This window comes from Semicossyphus pulcher, unplaced genomic scaffold (assembly GCF_022749685.1).
Source record: "Semicossyphus pulcher isolate SPU_LCO1_2020_fin unplaced genomic scaffold, fSemPul1.0.p SCAF_8, whole genome shotgun sequence".
NCBI lineage: Eukaryota > Metazoa > Chordata > Actinopteri > Labriformes > Labridae > Semicossyphus > Semicossyphus pulcher.
Genome location: NW_027211759.1, coordinates 4,751,582 through 4,771,756, shown reverse-complemented (window position 1 = coordinate 4,771,756; position 20,175 = coordinate 4,751,582). Strand labels below are relative to the sequence as shown.

Here is a 20,175-nt window from a genome sequence, read left to right as displayed (position 1 = left end):
AAAGCCAGATGCAAACTTTTAACCTTTAAATTACACAAGCAGCGCTCTTTGTAAATTATGATCAGCTAAAAATTAAGTACAAAGGTCAATTATACCTCTTTAAAGTCAAAAACATTTAATGATTAAGCATCATGAGCTCAAAGAGGATGGTAGCGTGTTGCTGCACTGTGACCACTCTGTGCACTTCAATGAGTAGTGGAGCCTCCGTGATCATAAACCAGTAGGCTTTGATGCCTCATTGAAAGAGCCTCTCCAACACGTCTGAAGGGTTCTCCTCCTTTGTAATAACAATTTATAATTCTCTTGATCTAACGGCCCGATTGGTGAGGACAAAAAAAGACAGATTTTGTTCTTTCTTCTCTTCAAGAAGGTTTTTAAGCAAAGCAAAAACTGAATGTGCCTGCAGGGCCTGAACGAGACCTTCCAGGAAGAAAGCGTGTCATTATCCCTCATCCTCCTCTAACACACCGAACCCACAAGAAGAGAAAGGTAAAATCAAAGCCTGCGTAATCACCGCTCGGTTTATCACTTTGTCCATTCCTCCCTCCCTCGAGAAGAACAATTAGCACGTTAGCTCGCCTAGCTGTACAACTCTGCAGCCAGAAACACAGTTTTAACTCTTTATTTTCTTTTTTAGCTGTTTTGTTTTCTGGTTTTAGTGATAAAAACTCAGTTTCACAAAAAAATCAGGGTCCAACCTGTAAAAGGAAACGTCTGATTAAATAACAGAAAGGACAAATGTCTTCTCTTAAGTTCTTCTAAGTGGTGCGAGTAAACAGTAATCTACTATGGCTGAACAAACAAGAGATGGATGACTACACATACAACTTCAAAAATAAGTGAAAATCCAAAGAAAAAGAAACAAACTCGACGCTCAGATGAAGTAAACAGTCTGAAAAGGAAAGCGACCGTCAGCGAGGCAAACAAGAGTTACAAACGGAGCCAACCGTGGACGTCACACATGCAACACTGTCTGGATATCGCGTGCGATCGTGCGCTCCCACAATTACCGTTGATCGCCACAGGTGCCGTCAAACTGAAATCTTCGAGATTACAACTTTACGACGTGTACATACCAGCATTATTTTGTACCATTGCAACAAATGTGGAGGCAAATCATTCTAATGTTTGTAAATTACTGAAGCTGGATGTGCAAACTTGAAATCTCTTGTGCACAAACCCTGAGAATGTAAATGATGGGCTGAATCTTGAAATGGTTAAAATAATTATTATAGATGAATTGTTTTTAAGGCTGTTTAAAGCGTTTGGGCGAAGCAAACCTCCCGGGACCTTCTTTGAACGATAGACAATTGGGCGCCAGTTTAGCTCAGCGGTTAAATCGCATCTTCATCTCCCACCCTCGGCCCTTTGCTGCACGTCGTCCCCAACTCTCTTCCCCTGTTTGCAACATTATCCACTGTCCTCTATCTCTTAATAAAGGCATAAAAAGGTCAAAAGAATCATTTTTAAATAAAAAATTAAAGAAAACTAAAAAATCCCTGAGTTTTTCTGACTCATTTCTTGCAACAGAACCTCACAGAACGGTTAGAATTATATGTTCAACTTGGGTCTGTTTGATTTTATGATGTTATTCAGAGTGCTTAAGTCTTTACGTAAAGCTTCCAGTAGCTTCAACAAACTGGGAAATCATCCTAACTGCAAGGAACATTGTGGATTACATCACCTCAGAGATGGATGAAGGTTCTATATATGTGTGTGTGTGTGTGTGTGTGTGTGTGTGTGTATTATTCAGTGAAACTATGACTGCACTATAATGAACTACGCGAAGGCGCTGAAAGCTTTGCGTTCACTCACACACAGAAACAATCTGTCAACGTGCAAACAGCTAAATGTTCATCCTGCAGAAAGCAAAAAGGAAATGTAAATTATGATGACTTATTTAACGAGATTAACATGGCAACAGCACAAGTATGATTTCAAACGCCCCTCCCAACGCAGAACTGTTGCACAGCGCACACACACACGTGCACACAAAGGAGTGTGTGATAAACTTGCCGGCGCCCCTCGCAGGGTGACGCTACAGTTGATTTGGGAATTACAATTAGATTTATGATGTGGCTGCATATGGCTGAGCTCTCTGTTTCTCTCTCTGAAATGCTGCTGGGATTGGCTGCAGCGAACACCGGCGCCGTGGCGTATACACCACAGCACAGTCAGAATGTGTGGCGTTTCCTCACACACACACACACACACAGACACACAATGGAACAATAGGCCACATTTACTGTAATGGGCCACCAAAATATAAAGACTGAGTGGAATAGCTCGGCGTAGGAAACAGAAAGCCTTGTGTTGGAAATTATTAGATCCCTGGAAAGTACGAGCTCCATTTAGAGCGATGGAAACTCGTGCAGCACTACCTGTAACTTGTGCACACTGCTTTCGCATGCACGACACAATACGTGTGCTTTTCCAGAAAAATATGCGACTCTCATCTTCCAACAAAAAGAGACAACACTTAAAAAGCAATGATGAAGGACAGACGTGTAAGGAAAATCTCAAGTCTTTACTTTTTATTTATTTATTTATTTTTTTGATTGTCTTTCTCACCAAGTTGTACTGACACGTTTTAGAGCCAAAGCTGGCTAATAAATACAATGAAATGTTAAAACGCACAATTGAATTTCAAATACAATACTCATCACAAAATATGAGCGTGACCAGGAGACGTGTGTTCTGCTTCTGCAGGTCACAACTGACAAGAGCATGAGGTTACCTTTTCAAAGAGATCAGAGGTGATGTGAGCCCCGTCAGGCGGCACGAGAGCTGCGGCAACGAAAACAAAATCAGTAATGAAATGCTTTTAAAGAAATGGCGATTTACTCGTGCCTCACGTGTACGAGGCTTCCTATAGAGTCTGAATATTTGACTTTTTACTGCTCTAATTTATCATCGTAAATCAAACAACTTCACATTAGTTAATACTAAAAAAAACATAGAATTTATATCCAGTGCTTAGGATGTGTGTGACACTAACAGAAATGTCTATGCATGAGGCTTTTTTCATGTGATGCAAGCAGTAACAACGTTCAGTCCCAGCTTGTGAAGAGAAATGTGGAGTCTACCGACTGAAACAGCGACTCAGAGCACCCAGAAACCACCCGAGGTCACAGGTGTGGGAAATGGAAACATGTTGAAAATGCAGAGCTGGGTGAAAAAAGAGAAAATATAATACGTCTTTAGAGAAAGAATGTGACATTTGAGTAAAATAGAGGAAAAAGCGTGCACACCCCGCGTGGTGCCGACCGCCGACTCACTTCAGACGGTGGAAAAACTTGTGTGCTCTGAGCTGAATATGAGAATTATGCACGTTTAATTTTTCCTCTATTCTTCTCTTAATAATTTACTCGTCTTCAAAATATACATGCAACGTAGAAAAAGGTACCCTTTTTGAAATAACAGACCTATTAAACCCACATTTTCATCTCTATAAACTCTTTTTTTTAAAACACAAGTTTGGTGTAACTTTCCCCCCGTGATGCTCAGAAGACATTTACAAATATTAACAGGCTGATAAAAAATAGTAACATTTTGTACATTTTTGTACCGATTCAAAACACAATTGAAAATACAGTGAAGGGATCCAGAACTAGAAACTCTTCTCCCACAGTAGGGCGCTCCTCCCCTTTGATATGACGCTGACTGAACAGAGTCGAAGGTTCACTTTTAAACACTCTTAAAGTCTCTGAGCACAAATTTAAAAAATAATATTTCTAAACCAGATTAAAAGGGACTGACTCGAATGTGTTTGGCTGCAAGGAACTATGGGCAATGTGGTTTGTGAAAGCACCGGTGCAGTGGAACTGAAGCTGTGTGAGTGTGTGATGAAAACACATCCTCCCTGAGCTCTGCCAGGAGGGGAGCCAGCAGTTAGCGAGAAAACACTCCTGTCATCAGATTGAAAAAGCTGATTGTGTAAGACTTTTTGCAGCATTGGAAGTTAAGACTACAACATCCCGAGTGAATGTGAATGTAGGTTTGGCACATTTGAAGTAAATCTGTACAACGCCTGGGTACTCACTTACTCAATAATAATAATAATAATAATAATAATAATAATAATGGTATATAAGGGATTTTGCTCCCTGTCTTTCATTGACGGTCTGAAAAGTCCTACCACTCCTTTTGTATGAAAACAAAACAAAAACACATTCACAAGCTGGCACATCATACCTGAGCTGGGATATTAAAAAAAGAAACAAACAGTAATGTAAGCAGTTTGTCAGAGAAATAAAAGATGTAGATGCACTGTATTGGTAAGAAACAAAAGTAAGACTATAAGATTACAATAGCTAGGATTTATATTAAAACTTTTCAGATTTCAAGTTCCGACAGTCCAGAGTTCGCACAGGCAGTGGCCTGTCAGAAGAGTCTATAGGACAAAAAACAAAGAGGAAAATAAAAACCCACAAAAAAAGTAAATACATAATGATAAAAACTAAATCACTCCTTAAACATTTAAGACCAAATAGCTGTTGAAGACCATTTCCTGATGCTTCAAAATCCATGCATGCTCTTTACAAACCACACAGCAATGTGTTCGTCGCTCGTCTCTTCTTTGTCCCATTCTCTCTCTCTCGCTCTCTCTCTCTCGTCTTCCTCTTATTCGCTTCTGTTAAGATTGTCAAAGTGTAGGAAGCTTGTCAGTTGGATGTCTTAATGTCTGTTCAGGTTCGGGTCACATTTCTCCCATCAGCCCTCTTCTTCAAACGGACTTCCATCAACGTACTCTCCAAGACCTTTCTGAGCATGTCCGCTGAGTGTGAATCCTGTGTGGGCATGCTCAGTGCATGACGCAACATGTCCTGAAAGTCTGCCTGAAGGTCTCTGTAATAAACTGTGTTTTTAAAAAGTGTCTCTGAGTAAACCAGGAGTTTGTTTTTTTCCTCTTTTTACAACAGCGTGCTCAGTTGGCGCTGACGGCCTCCCGCGTCTCGTGGTCGCTGCTATAGTCTGACTTGGGCTCGTCCTCAAAGTCCTCGTACATGTCCATGTCGTCGTCTCCGTTTGTGGGGTCGCTGGGCAGATCCAGCGCTCCGACCCCGCCGCCATTGCTGCCGCCGCCGGGCTCGGACTTCACGCCGTACGTGCTCTGAATGACGGGGATGGCGGGTTCGGGGCTGGCTGAGTTGCTGGAGCAGTCTGAGGTCAGGTGTGGCGATGGGGTGGCTGTCGTGGCCATGGTGATGGCGCCCGGGTAAACTCCTACACCGCCTGGGCTGCTGCCGAGAGGAATCGGGGGCTGCGGCCTGAGAAACGAGAACAGGGAAAAAAGGATTGTATTAAATGGATGTTTATTATTATGCAGCCTTTATATACAAACTACAATGAAAGGTATAGAAATGATTACAAATAAAACAGAACAGAGAAAGTGTCTAGATCCATGCTAGTAGCTCTGTGAGGCTGCATAGTGTTAAGCTAAATACTAGCATGTTTACAATCTGAAGACGACAATGCTAACATGCTAATATTTAGCAGCGTTTTTTCCCCCAATGAAGTTCTGATTAGTCCTATTTTGCTCTGACTGCTTTTCACGTCCACTTTGAGACCAAATGTTAACAGTGATTAAAGATTTTTACCCTCACATGATCTTGCTCAAACTTAACCCAGTAGTTTTGCTAGCTAAACCTCACCAAGCGGAGAGTTTGGGAAAGACTGGGGTGAGGTTAATGTGGACTTTGAAACAGGACACAGACAGGGGTCTCTGACACTCCTGGGTAACTCCTTAAGGCAAACATTAAGCTAAGTGTGCTGGCCACAGAACATTAGGGCAGGAATAGGCTAGCAGTTATGGCCGAGAATAGCCGGTTAGCATGCTAACATTTGCAAGCTAGCTCTAAACACAGAGCACAGCTTAAAATTTGGACCTCATGTTCGATGCTAGAGGATCAACAAGGTTATACCAATTTATCCTGAGGGGACGTTAATGTGTGTGACAGATTTCAAGGCAGTCCATCAGATAAATATTGAGACTTTTTATGCAAAAGAACAGACGTCAACCTCATGGTCGCCCGACAGGATGAGTCAGCTTCTGGTCCAAATTTCATGTCTATAAATAGCTGTTGAGATATTTCTGCCTGGGACGACTGACTGACTGAAAATGGTTTTGCAGCAATAAAATTATACGAATAATGTATGAATTGGTCAAAAGCAGCAGGTAAAACATGGACTGCTTCTGTACAAGGTGGATGGATCGGTGTTTGATTGATTCATGTAACCTCCTTTGAACAAACTGCTTTAAACAAAACATTAATTCTCAGGCCACTTAAGTTAACCGGCAGCTTGTTTCATCTGGCTGGGCTTGTCCTAACACGGATCTCTCCCTGCCAGCTCGCAGCAGCATCGGCTAAATAACCTGTTAAGATTTAGATGGAATGAGGCTAAACGCACATCACTCAAACGGGCCCTCTGGCTCCTCAAATGAGCCACATAAAGCAGGAAAACTGCTGTCACTTTTCTCACCTAACAGTTTCCCCTCCTCCGTCTCCTGAAACAATTACAGCGAGCGCTCTGACAGACTCATTTTCACATTAAACACTTTAAAAACAACACTGCTTCAGTTGTATGCAATGTGCCAGAAACTGGTAGCATAGCAGCTCCTGGTATTTGACTTTCGCTTTGATTGAAAGTCCAGGCGGAGAATTGTACGCTTTTTTGTTTTTTGCATGTGCTTGACCACACACAGTAAATGTGGCATTCAGCCTGTGACGTCGCCTCGCTCTGCTCCCTCTCAAACATCTGCTTACATTTCATATTCCACCATGTCTGTCTGTGTCCAATTTCAGTACCCGCAAGCGCCCGGCATTGTCCTAATTTAATAAATGACAAGCTATTAAAAATCGCTCCTATTGAAAGCCGTGGCCTCTGGTAAATCCATCTCAAACACAGGCTGCTGTGATGGCTTTAAACACATCCATGGCTGGTTCCCATTAAGACAATGCCACTGTTTTTCCCCTCACTGCACTGACTACACTGTAAAAAATATAGAGCGCTCTTCAGCGGACATTTAAAAGGTTTTGCAGACAGAAGCAGGGATCCAAAACGAAACCTTTAAAGGAGCAATTCTCCCCTGGAAAAAGCCTCTGTCACTCAAAGCTGGTGTTCTCTGTAATCGATAGAAGCAATAATATTTTAAATTGGCGCCATAGCTGTGGAGAAAGTTGTACAAACAGCTCGTGGTTTCGCCCATTCTACATTCCTACAACACCCAGCATGCATTGCGCCCCACCCTCTGAAAGGAACTGCCCAGCGAGAGACGCTGGAGTGAAATACTACTGTTTTCCAGTCAAAGACATTGATCGCTGCAGGCAACAGCTCAGAGCGGTACAGAATCCGAAATACGACGAGAACATACCGGTGGATCGTCTAAAAAATCTTCAGGTCTGCAGTCTACATTTCAAACCTGACGATTGTGAACGAGACATGACATCGGAGGCGGGCATCCTAGACTGAGGAAGTGTAGTTTAGCGAGCTCAATGGAAAGACTACGTAAAACGTGTCACCTGGTCGAGGTTTTTCCAGGGCCCATTGGGGAAGCGGATAGCGTCCTCCCAAGGCACAGAGCCAAATTGCATTTTTTTCCTACCATGATGGCATGATAGGACTGAGAACTGGCCCTTTAAAGCTGCTGTGAGGAACTTTTGGTTTGAGTCGATTTTGCTGCCCCCTGTGGACAAAGACGTACCTCTTATCTCTTTACTGATTTTGTCCTGTACATGCTTAAGTGTCGGGGTTTTTTTTGGTATTTGGCTTTTATGTACAGGACAGCTGAAGATAGACAGGAAATGTTGAGAGTAGAGAGTGGGGGATGACATGCACCGAATGATCTGCAGACCGGGAGTGGAACCTGCGATCAGTGCGACGAGGACTGTAGCCTCTGTACATGGGGCGTCTGCTCTACCAACTGAGCTAAACAGCGCCCCAAGTGTTGGGTTTCAACAAAAAATGTCATCCTGCTTTCTTTAACGGTCATATGTGTCGCTCGTTTTAAATGTCTGCCCTGGAAAATTTAAACAAAGGCAGTTAATCGCCTCGTCTGACACCTCGTCTGACACCTTATAGAGTCATAAGAATTAATTTCAGTCTGTTTCATAACCAGCGAAAACTCCTTACAGGACCTTTAATTAAAAAATGGATGGTCCATAACACCTGCTGGTCACTCCTCTGACCTCTAGAAAAATAGTTAAGACTATTTCATTTGGATTGATACTGAGAAACATTAAAAAAACTTGTATAACGTGCTCAGATGCTTGTGACCCATCTGAATTTAACACCTCCAAATCACCTTAATAATATATATATACATATGTATAATATATGTTGCCTCATCTTTTCTGATTGGGGAAACAGCCACAGTGAGGCCAAGGCGGCTCTCAGGATGGTGTTTTAGTTTAAGAGAAAGTTAAACAGAGAGGTCACAAGAGCGACATGAGTTTTTTAAAGGAGACAGTGAACCAAGACTTGAGGCTGTCAATGCACAAACGCTCCTCTTGAGAAATGCAAAAAGAAGAAATGCTAAATTCAATATCTGTAATGCTTCAAAGGACAGAAGTATGTCGAACAAGTTTCTCAGTGGAAATGTGCCTGTAATTACAAAAGGTTGCTGTAACAGAAATAATTCCTTTCCAAACGAGACACTTATCACTCGTTGTCGTTTTGCACATATTTTTTAACTTTCAAGATTCACTGAGATCTAAGAACCTGTAAAGAAAGTGTTCTGTGATGTTCAGGGACAACTTGAACTCACCCCACAAAGAACTGCCTCATCTCCTGGCGTCGTGACCGCATCATCTGCTTGTACTCTCCGATGCGCAGCTTCTTGCCGTCGATGATGCAGGTCCTCTTGGGCCGCGGCTTGTACTTGTAGTTGGGATATTTCTCCAGGTGGATCTTGCTCAGGCGGGCCTGCTCCTCGTAGTACGGCTGCTTCTCCTGGTTGGTCATGGATTTCCAGCGAGAGCCTGGAGGGAGTGATTGAGAGTTTAGTTTGTCATTGACTTTTGGTTTTTGCCGAAAATTAGTTTCAGTCACATTTTTACTTTATTACAGTGTTGGTCTTGATTTAGTCGACGAAAACCAAAACATTGTAGTCCCGTTTAAGTCTATAAAAAGTCATCACATTTTAGTCAAATCGTTTTCTCTCTGGAGTAAATAGGACCCTTCCTCCAGTCTCGTTTGCTTCAGGTGAAATTATCACTTTAAATTTCAGCAGATCATCCATACAGTAAATAAACAATGAAGACAGCCACAGCATGTAAAGATGACTTTTCATCATTGCTTCTCATTGACACATCAACTGTCACGTTAAAAAGCCCTTCTCTCTGTGAGTGCGCGCAGAGCCTGAAGCAGGAAGCCTGAGTTAACAGAGAAAGTTCACAACCACCTTCATGATGCCTGTTATCTCCAACCGGGTTACCCAGTTACAGGAATTCATCGCTTGTATTTTGACAGACAGATTAGACGCACAGTGAAGGAAAATATGTATTTTGAATGTCCGACAGTTTGTTTCGTTTTAAAAATTTGTACACATATTTTAATTTAATCATATTTCTGAGCCTCTCCTTCCTCCTGAAACAAACAAACTATTTTGCCATTCAAAGGTCGGACCTTAGTCACGATTGGAGTGACCGCAGGGCCCCTCCCCCACGTGTGTGATCCCACGTGGGAGAGCAGGCACGCTGCACTGTCACTCCAAAGTTGTAGAAAACATGGCTGCTCTGGGATCGGTTATTCGGCCTTATATGTACGAGCCAGAATCACCAGGAGGTATCAGAATGGTAAGCTGAAATCTTGACAACGACTTGAATACAAGCGAGTGCGAGAAGGCAGCCTGAGGTGAACGACGGTGAATGACGATTCTACGTAGAAACCTGCAGCTGGTCTGAATGGCCCATTTCAGAGGCGACCTTTTTAAATTATGCAGTTTTCACTTTTTCACTGTGAACAATAAACACCCAAAAATGTGAAACCAGTGAAAATATGAGAATATACATTCAAATGATATGGCTCCTTTAAGGGACAAAAATGTAAGGCTTCTTTTATTCAGGGACTTTAGGGATGATTTAAAAGGTTCTGACGTGTTTTTCCGAGCTGTTTCAATGACACCTTTGAGCACAAAGTTTGTGGTAAAATAAATGTAACGAGCTCTGAATCAGTCATCTGACAACGCTAACATGTTGTCATTCCAGCTGCACATTAATTCAATCACAAACGGGAGTTATATGGGAGGGTGGTACACACAGAGAAGCGTCAGTATTTCTGGTGGGCTCAGGTTTGATGTTGTCTCTAAGCGTGGAGGCTGTTTAAAGTCCGGAGAGCATCACACTCTGCTCCTCTCGGCCGGAGAAGAATGACACATTGTGTACTTCTCCTTTTCCCCGGTAAGAGGACCTTCTGAGCGAGTGGACAGGGCCATTACCGCAGGAACGCAGCACATCTGCGAAGCACTCTGACAGCTGATTATACACACTCCGCCTTGCCTCTCTGTTTATCAAGGTTTATCACAAACTACTCGTGTACTTTTGTGACACAGGAAACAGAGGGGAGGTTTTGTTAAGGCTGCCACCCACTCCTCGGAGTCCAGCTGTGTTATTATGTTGGAGGGACATGAATTGTACACATGACGGCACACACACAAACATTATTGTGCAGTTTGGATTCGACTTTTTGTTCCTTTTTCACCTCAGAGATTCAGAGGATAATAATCAGTTAATATCTGACTAAAAACCTTAAATTGCTCACAGCCAGAATGACTCATAAAAAGGACAAGTATTAGTTACATTTAGATCCTCTCTGTGAAACTTGCATGAAGAATAAATCATATAAATGCAGGAAGCATTTTGTCAAACACAATTGGCCCTCTATCAGAGCTCATTCAGAGCTCCTGCTCAGGAACACAGACCCACCTAAGAATCAGCAATTTGTAAATGTTGCTTTACATTCGGCGACCCTGCAGCTCCCCGCGTCGGACAGTGGAGGTCTTAAGAACGTTTCGCGAAACAACCGTCACGCTCGGCACCGTGTGAATGGCGATCTGTGTCGGGGAGGTTAGTATCAACACGGCTACGTTTTAACTGAATGCATCCATCACACTGGTGAGGCGGACACAGTGGAGCTCTGTGTGTGAAGCGTTCCAGGTTTTAAAGCACACTGATCCTTCTTATAGTCGGCTGCCTGTTGGTAGGAAACTCAGTGAACTGCAGTAATGTGCCGAACCAGATAGCAGAAGGAGGTGAAAGATTTGTGCCTCGATCTGTAAGGTGATGATACTCGGAAAAAAAGGGATAGAAATAACGGGATAATTTTCTGTCCATCTAGAAAACAGAACAGGCCGGTCACTGTGATATCACAGACCAGGACATGCCGTGCTGCCACTGCCCACACGAATGAGGTAAGTTAAAGGTTTAATAAGTAGGACTTTTCTAGAAAAATAAAATATAGACTTTTACAAACATAAAATAAATCATCACTTTTGGGCCTCTATACATGTGTGTTGGTGAGTGTGCGTGCAGACCCTTGTGAGAATCTTCCCTCTGCATCTATTCTGTTGCTCTGCTCTGCACGGGACGTTTTCAGGAGGAGCGCTGTTGTGGTTCCCTGAGCCAATCACAGCGAACAGGTGAGTGTGTGAGTGGTTCAAATTAGCAACTGGGCCCCATTCAGACCAGCGAACATGGAGAAAGAGCGATGCAGAGTTGGCCTTCTTTCTGTTGGACAGGTAGGTGCCTCAAACCGGGTAGGGCAAGCTAACTGGTGGTTAGCATGCTAGCGCAAAGGTAACCGTGATGCTATCTGTGTTGCTCAGCGGGGTGGGCATGTTTTGCACGAGATAGTGAGAGTGAACTTCTGGTGGCGAAGAGCCCAGGAGGAGGGGCCCAGTTTGAAAAACCCTACTTATTATACCTTCACGTTTGTTTTGTGCTTTTGCAGCTCCGGGGATACGAGTTATGATCATCTGACGTTACGGTTCATGAAGAGTTCACTATTATCTCATCTTAAAAATACCTGTTTCCATTGTTTTTACAGGCGCCTGGTTGTAATGCGGTAGGCTACTACCACCAGACGGTGGCTGTAGTGCATCTGAAAGCTGTTTGCTAACCGCCATTGGCCAGTAGCAACAGAAGACGAAAGCATTACGCTACAGCTGTATTAGGCAGCTTTAAAAACATGACAACAACACGTGACACAGCTTTACCTGGCTTCATTAGTTTTTATTATTTCATCTATCTGAGACTGATCAATTGTGGCGAGCAGGGTCTATACACACACATGATCTGAAGAGGAACGCGATCTTCGCGATCTTCTTCCCAGTGAATGTCGTTTAGTATTTTTGCTTGAAATGCCGATCCCTTGTTACGGTGGTGCAGCTTTGTTATTCCGAGATAAATAAGTCGGGATCTAAAGCCGCCAGAAATAACTCGTCATCACAGGAAATCAGAGTAGATAAAATGTCTGGATGCATGTCCGCTTGGGGCTTCCGTACGAACGCAGAAAGCGATTGCAGGTTGAGTGAGGTCCTCTTGTGCTCAGAAAATGCTTCAAGTAACAGAACGTTAAGAAACTTTTGAGCAAACAAGCTGCTGACTATGATCACTCTTTCAGTAACAAAGAGGTCATTTTATTTCTATTTTTGTTCTATTACTCAACACACACTAATAATAAATCCTTTGGGAAAATAAAACTATAAAACTAAAAAGAGATTGTGTTAGCACAGGTGTTGAAAACTTTCTCTCACCCAGGATCTTGCTGATGTTGGAGTTGTGCATGTCGGGGAAGGTCTGCAGGATCTTCCTCCTCTCGTCTTTGGCCCACACCATGAAGGCGTTCATGGGCCTCTTGATGTGCGGCTCGCTGCTGTTCCTGCCCCGTGCCTCCCTGAACACTCGCGCCTCTGTGATGTTATTCCCTGTGTGGCACAAAAGAAAGACACTCCTTACAGACCATCACTGACAGATTGATCCTTCATACCTACATGCTTGAAATGCAGGATATTGGACGGCTTGTTTCTTCACTCCTCAGGCCTCTTTGCCTCCTCGGGACAGGATGTACAGTATAACCGTTAGGGCGGTCTTGCTGGGATGCCCTAAACATGCTCAAACAAACACACCATAGTCCTTTTGCTTCCGCCTGATAATGTCCCAGTGCCTCTGCTGCCGTGTTTACTCCTCTGTTTCTAAACTAAACCACAATGAGCACTGCTCCACTCCTCAGCGCCTGTAAACAGTGGTGCTTTATGAGCAACAGGTGGGTTTGGAGGGGAAGAGACTTAAACACCAGGCCAGTGTCTGTAGCTGTTGTACTTCATGCATCAGTATCACTAAGTTTATGCAATACACAGAAAATTAAGTGGTTTCTTATTTGCTGGAAACCTCACGGAGCATTCAGGGCCTGTGTCCACTAACAGCGTTTTTTGCGCTGGCTGCACCCACGACCTTAAATTTCAGAGCGCTGCTCATCGGCGCTTACTGTTGCTAGGTTACGAAGGTTGGACATCGTGTCCTGACATCAGCAGCAGATCTACACCTTGAAACTGTTCCCTCGAAGAAACGAAAGGATTAGCTTCTCCTCCACCATTGTTGTTAACAAGTTGAAATCAAAGTCCCGCCCCTCCTTGATTTTGATTGGTCTGTGAGGGAGAAGTGACATTGACGAGCGCGGAGCTGTTCAAAAAGTTGAACTATTTTCAACTGAGCGCTGAAAACGCTGAACTGCACTGGTTATGTAGAGAAAATAGGCGCTGCCAGCACAGAGAAAAAGCCAAAGAAAACTTGTTCAGTCCATATACTTTTATGGCACTTTAAGTTTCTGTAAACTGTCTTGATGATGGGTTTAAATTAGGTGAAGTTAAGCTTGGATATTTATTATGAAAATTTGAGGAAAAGAAAAGTAACACAGCAGCTGTTTGGCTGTTTACACCGAGCGTTAGCGTCCTCTTCCGCCAAATATTGATGTCTATAGATAACTACCGGTGTCTTTTTTCAGCTGTGGGAGTTGTTGATTTATTTGTAGCGGCAGGTGTTCAGCGTCAGCACAGGAGTTTAGCTCAGCAATGATCGCACTAGCTAACAGTTCAAGGCAATCATTTACTTTTGCATTCACAGCTTTGAGAACAAGTGGAAGCATCACAGCTTACATGTTGCATGTGTATGTTAACTGCTGTGGATTGCTGCTTAAACGCGTTCGGTCTGATCGGGCCCTTAGGGCAGCACAGCGCTGATTGAGCTGCTGTTGTGTGAGGAGTTGGGAAGGACACCCCCCACGCAGTGTTGCGAAATGTTCGTAAGACTTTGATATCATATATGCACTTTTACTTCTTCAAGCTTTAACTCACACAGTTGTTTCCTGTGTTCTCCGGCTGCCGTTTGCATACTTGCACTGGATTGGATCTCTTGTCACAAACACTCGTCGTGTTCAGGCTCTTGTCATGTACTTGCAGGAATAATAACAGTGTGAATTTTTTCAAGAGTGTAATATGTTGACATTGACCGCTGTGTTTAGCTGTTGAGGGTGTCCTTCAGCGTCGCTTCCTGAGGAGCACAATAAATATTTGTGTTCGCTGAATACCTGCATGTTCTGGAAGAAGCCTTCTTCTTGTTTGAGAAGCGAGACCTCCATGTGAAGGAACCAATTTAGTCTGAACAGGATGCGACCGCTTCTCCTTCCTTTAACATCCCCTTAACCTCCTCTTTTGTGTCATCTGTATATCTGCACACATTTCTCAACTACCACGATTGTAAGCAACCAAAAGAAGGAGGTCCAGAGAAAGTGTCGGTGCTCACCATCCAGATCCTCTGGTCTCGTCAGGTCGATGACTCGATGGACCATCTTCCCAGCGTCCTCCCCGAGCTTCCCCAGGTGCTGGCTCAGCGTCTCGTAGTGCAGCCGCTCCTGCAACACATGAAGTGAAGAGAGGTCATTTGAAGCAAGCTGCGAATATGATGCAGCTGCAGCCATCGCTGAAGACATGTTAAAACCTTTAAAGTTCAGTTCTTATTACTTAATGTCTGGAGCAGGTCCCTGTGTGTGCCTGGCATCTGTTTAATTGGGTCACTGGGGATGACTTTGATGGTCGGGACAATAAAAGTAATGGCTGGGTTGAGTTGGCATGGAGGACAGTCCTGCACAGCCCCCCAGAAATGGCCTGGTGAATGTGTTCTTGAATGCAGCATTACTACTTTTCTTTTTTTGCAGGGTCTATGTTTGCTATGCGATAATCTAACGCACAAGTCATCTCTCCTTCCAGGCCATGCAGTCACCATCTTGCTCTCATCCTGATGCTGCTCTCTGCCTGCCACTCCACTTCTGAGACGAATCACTTCTACCAGCGGCCTGCCTCGGGGCCGTCCGGCTAAAATTACCCCACCACGCTCCCAAACTGCGGTGGAAAACATCGAAACCCTCCGCACAGCCGCCGCACAGCTCCACTCCTCCTCTCCTCTGCCCAGCCGTCCCTCAATCCCTCCCTTCCTCCCTCTCTTTCGGCTCTCCTCCTATTTTCTGGTGACAGAGGCATTTTGTTTGACGCAAGGAATGGTTGCCGGGTGAAGTCATGCCGCGGTAGCCGCTGGCAGAGTTGGTGGAACTTAGGGGCCGGCGTGTATGCGTTCATATGAGTGTGTGTGTGTGTGTGTGTGTGTGTGTGTGTGTGTGTGTGTGTGTGTGTGTGTTTATAGATGAGGAGTCGGCGCGGGCCAATGTCAGCACTACGGCAGGGCTGTAATCAGGCCCACCACAGAACATGTGCCTGGGCAGTGCCATGCTCACCGCAGGAAGCAACCGCCTAACAAAGGACTAAAGAAAGGAGAGAAAAAGAGAGAGACAGAGGAGAGATAGAGAGCGGATGGAAAACTCGTCCGGAGACAAGAATAAGTGCACCGAGAAGTCCTTTTTTAAGCGTGTGGTGCTAAACAATAGCCTGGGGGAAGAGCTCCTGATGATGCCTTCAGATTTCTGGAAGGCAGAGTTTGGTGCTCGAGGTTTAGCGTGGATTTGTTTTCTAGTTCTAAAAATGACGCTACACATGCCTGCTTTTCCCCGTTTGGTTAAATGGTCTGTAGGGATATTAGAGGAGAATAATTCCTACACATCCTGAGCAGTTAGAGACGTAGAAATGTTCCTGGTAAATGGGAGGAGACCGATGGAAAACCAGCACGCAGCAGCAGAGTTTGGAAAATGCAGCAGGACAGCATCAATAGAGGTGGACCGATCCAAAACACAGATTAACAGCAGACCTGGGTCACAATTTGCAAATGCTCCCTGCGGTTGGTCTACTTTTGGTCGACATGAAAGTTCTTGTGGCAGAGTCAGTAAGGAGCTGTCTTTGTTTTGTTTAGTTAGATTGAAATAGGTTTGGCCTGTGAGCCTGCTGGTTTGATGCTGGACGGCTGCCTCTTGGAGCAGCTTCTCTGGGAGTCCTTTTGTGTAAAGTGTTGCATTGTGCTCCTCTTCTGAAAACGACCTGGTTTAAAGTAATCATCTCGAAGATTTTCATGTAAATAAATGTCTGTCAAGTCTCTGTCTATCGCCGAATGAGGTAACACAATGGTGATTGAGCCTATGGCCCACTGATGAAAGCCTTTGCAGTATTACAGACTGGGTGTCTGTGGCGACTTTCACGGAAAGAATCACAAGCGGCGCCCAGTTAGTGACGCGTTTTCCATCAGCCAGCAGTGGTTGGTCTGCCAGAGAGGGTAGGCGGAGCTAAGCGGCTGCTTTTCCGCTCTCTGCAAGTGTTGCGACTAAACAGTAATCTACTATGGCTGAACAAACAAAGAAAAGATGGATGACTACAGATACAACTTCAACAAGAAGTGAATATCCAAAGAAGAAGAAACAAACTCGACGCTCAGATGAAGCAAACAGTCTGAAAAGGAAAGCGACCGTCAGCCAGGAAAATCAAGAGTTACAACCGTGACACAGGGAGCCAACCGTGATGTACTCGCGCAACTACCGTTTGTCACCAAAAAGGACAAAACTGAAATCTTCGAGATTGAATCTTTAAAGAAACAAGATCGTCAGTCACAGTAAAACTTTAACCCTGCTCTGCAGAATCTGAGCGGCTTTGAGACCCGACAATCGCACACTTGACATCACGTTACTATTTAACCCAGGCCTGAATTGGAGCAGAAACACGAGTGGCACTTGACTTCAGAGCAGACTAGTTGACTAAAAGAGGACTTTATTAATTAAACTCAATGAAGGACATGTGCAGGGGCAAAGATAAATGACGACAAGCAGACAACTGACGACTAATTAAAAATTAATTACAAAAAAACTGCAGAACAGGAGGGAACATCATTCGCTGCTATTTACTGAGCACAGAGGAAACAAATCACCTCCGTGCCGCTGCAGTGTGTTTAACACAGCGATGCTTTCACTCGCTCTGAAGTCCAACATGCTGCTGGATGTATATTTCTAAATTTAAGAGACACCCGACTCCTTTCGTTCCGCCTGGTCTCTCCTCTTCTTGGCGTTTCTGGTCTCTCCAGCGTTTCTACGGTAACGCTCCAAACATTTTTTTTTTAAAATCCACACCGTATTGAGCTCATTACCACAGTTACAACTCGCCTACCGCCAGCACGGCGTGCCTCCAGCTGACCCGCAACCGTTTACTGTCTCCTCCCGGACCAATCAAGTTTGGCACCCTCCTCCGTCCCCCCTCCCGCCGCTCTCCCTCTCTCTTCTGATTTTCTCCATCTTTCTTTCTCTTTTTGCCTCTCCAGACTTCGCCGTGCGCCGATAGAGCTGTCAGTCAGCCCCGTTCTGTTTTCTCCCCTCCTCCCCTCCGTCTCCTTTTCACCATTCCTCCTATTCATAGCCCTTAACACCCCGCCACCACCAACAGCGGCCCTCCACCCGCTGAGGCTCCAGCTCCATACAAGTAGACGCTCAACAGTCTATTTGCAGGTGCCAGACGGAGCTTTGTAGTGTACATTATTATAATGTATATCATTCAGGCTTCAAATCCAGCCACATTACGTCGACCTTTAATCAAGACTTGGAAGCGTCTGAGCTGTCGGTTTCACAGGCTCGCTTCCTACAAAGAGCGAGCTCACCAGCGGAGCCAATATAAACGTCTATACAACTGTTTCCTGCCTCGTCGCCGGCTTCCAGACTCACTCTGCTCCAACAACACAAACTGCAACTTCATTCAGGAGGGTTCAGACAAAACCCTCTGTAACGCGCAGCATTAAATTCAGAGGTCTGGTAAATTTCAAAACTGCAGAAAAGTTCAGAATAAACACAAAAGTATACAAAAGTTATCCTGAGAGGAGTGAGCATGCTCAGGAAACAAAGTTAAAGTCTATAAAGAAGATTGATACTTTCGTTAGCCTGGATTTAATTGCTTTCTTTTTCTTTTCTGTCATTTACAAACAAAAAGTACATATTTATTTATCTAAAATTCAAAGTGTCTAAACTCTAAACCCACTTCTTTTCACAGCTGCTGAGGAATCAAACATCTTTAGAGGAATACAGAAGATTTCTGCACATCCGCCAATCATATAAACTCTAATACATCCCTGTATCCACGTCATTCAGAGGTTGCATGTTTGGAATCGGCTGCTGAGGGATTGTTCACGTGCAAAGCACCATCAAAACCGTCGTCCTGTAGTTGTACCTGCTCTCAGTCTTTCATCACCCTCCTCTGGAAACAGGAAAAGTCGTCCCTCGTGGTTCAAAGCTGTTTATTATTTTGTCAGATTTCTTTTAAACTTTACGAAGCTCCTGTGCAAAGTTGTCACAGACTGACAACGTCAACATGTTACATTTATTTTAGATTTAAATGAGTGGCAGTCGGACTGAACGTCATGTCATGTGCCGATCTCCCTTTTACTCTAGGTTTCCCTTTAAGTGGTCTTCGGGAGAGTTTTGTGACCGTTTGCATGAAAATAAAATACACACAGGCTTTTTGCACACACACACACACACACACACAGACATACATGCACACACCCACACAGTCATACACAGTGGCTATTTCAGTGAGCTTTGGCAGCCGCAGGCCAGCTGGAAGCAACGTAAGCGTAAGGTGATACTCAACAATGCCACTAACTGGCCAGGCCTCTCGTCTGTACACCAGCTATAATGACATTAACATGGCCAAGGCTAGTGCAGAGCCAGGACACACACGCACACACACACACACACACAAACGCACACACACACACACACACAAAGGAGGCCAGGATCACTTTCAGCTCTTAGGGAAATGTCGTCTCTGCCTTAAATGAACGCTGCAGGACAAAAATACACAAACAGAAAGTGAAATAAAACTCAAACACGCGCTCAGACGTCAGTGCGCGGCTCCCTTTGACTCGAGTCAGCGCTCAACATTCAATATCACACTGAGATACTGTCTGCAGCACTCGTCTCATTCCCTCCAAAGAATATGCAGCGTTAGTACAATGTCATAAAACAAACAAAAAAAAAGGCTCGGGCAGAGACTCAAAGTGTCTGAGAGGAGGATCTGAGTAACAGATTTATTCGACGGACAGAAAAACACCAAACAAATCCAAGGTAAAGAGAGAGCCGCTCTCGCTGCCTCCCGAGGCGGAGCGGCTGAGTCACACTCGCAGCATCCAGCAAGTTCCATCCATGAATTGTTTAAGACAGAGCGAAGCCTTTTGCGCACTTGAGAAAAAAAATCACACACACAAAAAAACGTCTCGGTCCCGAAGAAAAAAATGATTTAAAGTGTAGAGAAAGAGTCTTTGAGCTGCAGTTGTTAGGTAACGAATAACAAACTGACAACAAACAGCGAGGCCTGCTGCCGTCCTCTAACCGGAAACAATTACTTTGAGACTTTCCAAATGAGCTTTTTATTAGCAGGCACTGAGCTATAAACCAAATTACTGCATTGCTTTGGTTTTGTTCTTATAAAGTTGGAAAATATAGAGCTTGAGAAGCACACAGGACTCTCCCTGTAACACACTCACCTTAATCTTTCAGCAAGAAGCTGCTTAAAGCACAAACTTATTTAGGGTTTCCTTTAAGACCAGACCTGTGGCAGACAACTCACATTAAATCTTAATTAACAATTTATTAGTTTAGGCTGCTGTATAATTTATATTTATGAGTTTCTCAGTGTTTACGAGTATAATGACTTATAAAAAAGCAACATGGGACTTCGGAGAAGCGCCGCAAATATATATTTTG

At 44.1% G+C, this 20,175-nt stretch overlaps 1 protein-coding gene across 1 annotated transcript in view; it reads right to left on the bottom strand.

The window, feature by feature from the left end:
• Positions 1 to 2,566: 2,566 nt before the first annotated feature.
• LOC138612511 (transcription factor SOX-6-like) overlaps positions 2,567 to 20,175 on the bottom strand; it is a 133,011-nt gene continuing 115,402 nt past the window's right edge. Inside the window, exons 13-16 of the mRNA XM_069685818.1 lie at positions 14,799 to 14,907; positions 12,755 to 12,925; positions 8,768 to 8,981; positions 2,567 to 5,270 (exon numbers count right to left, since the gene is read on the bottom strand). Of these exons, the coding sequence (XP_069541919.1) occupies positions 4,928 to 5,270; positions 8,768 to 8,981; positions 12,755 to 12,925; positions 14,799 to 14,907 (837 nt within the window). The 3' untranslated portion in view covers positions 2,567 to 4,927. The remainder of the gene's footprint in view (positions 5,271 to 8,767; positions 8,982 to 12,754; positions 12,926 to 14,798; positions 14,908 to 20,175) is intronic.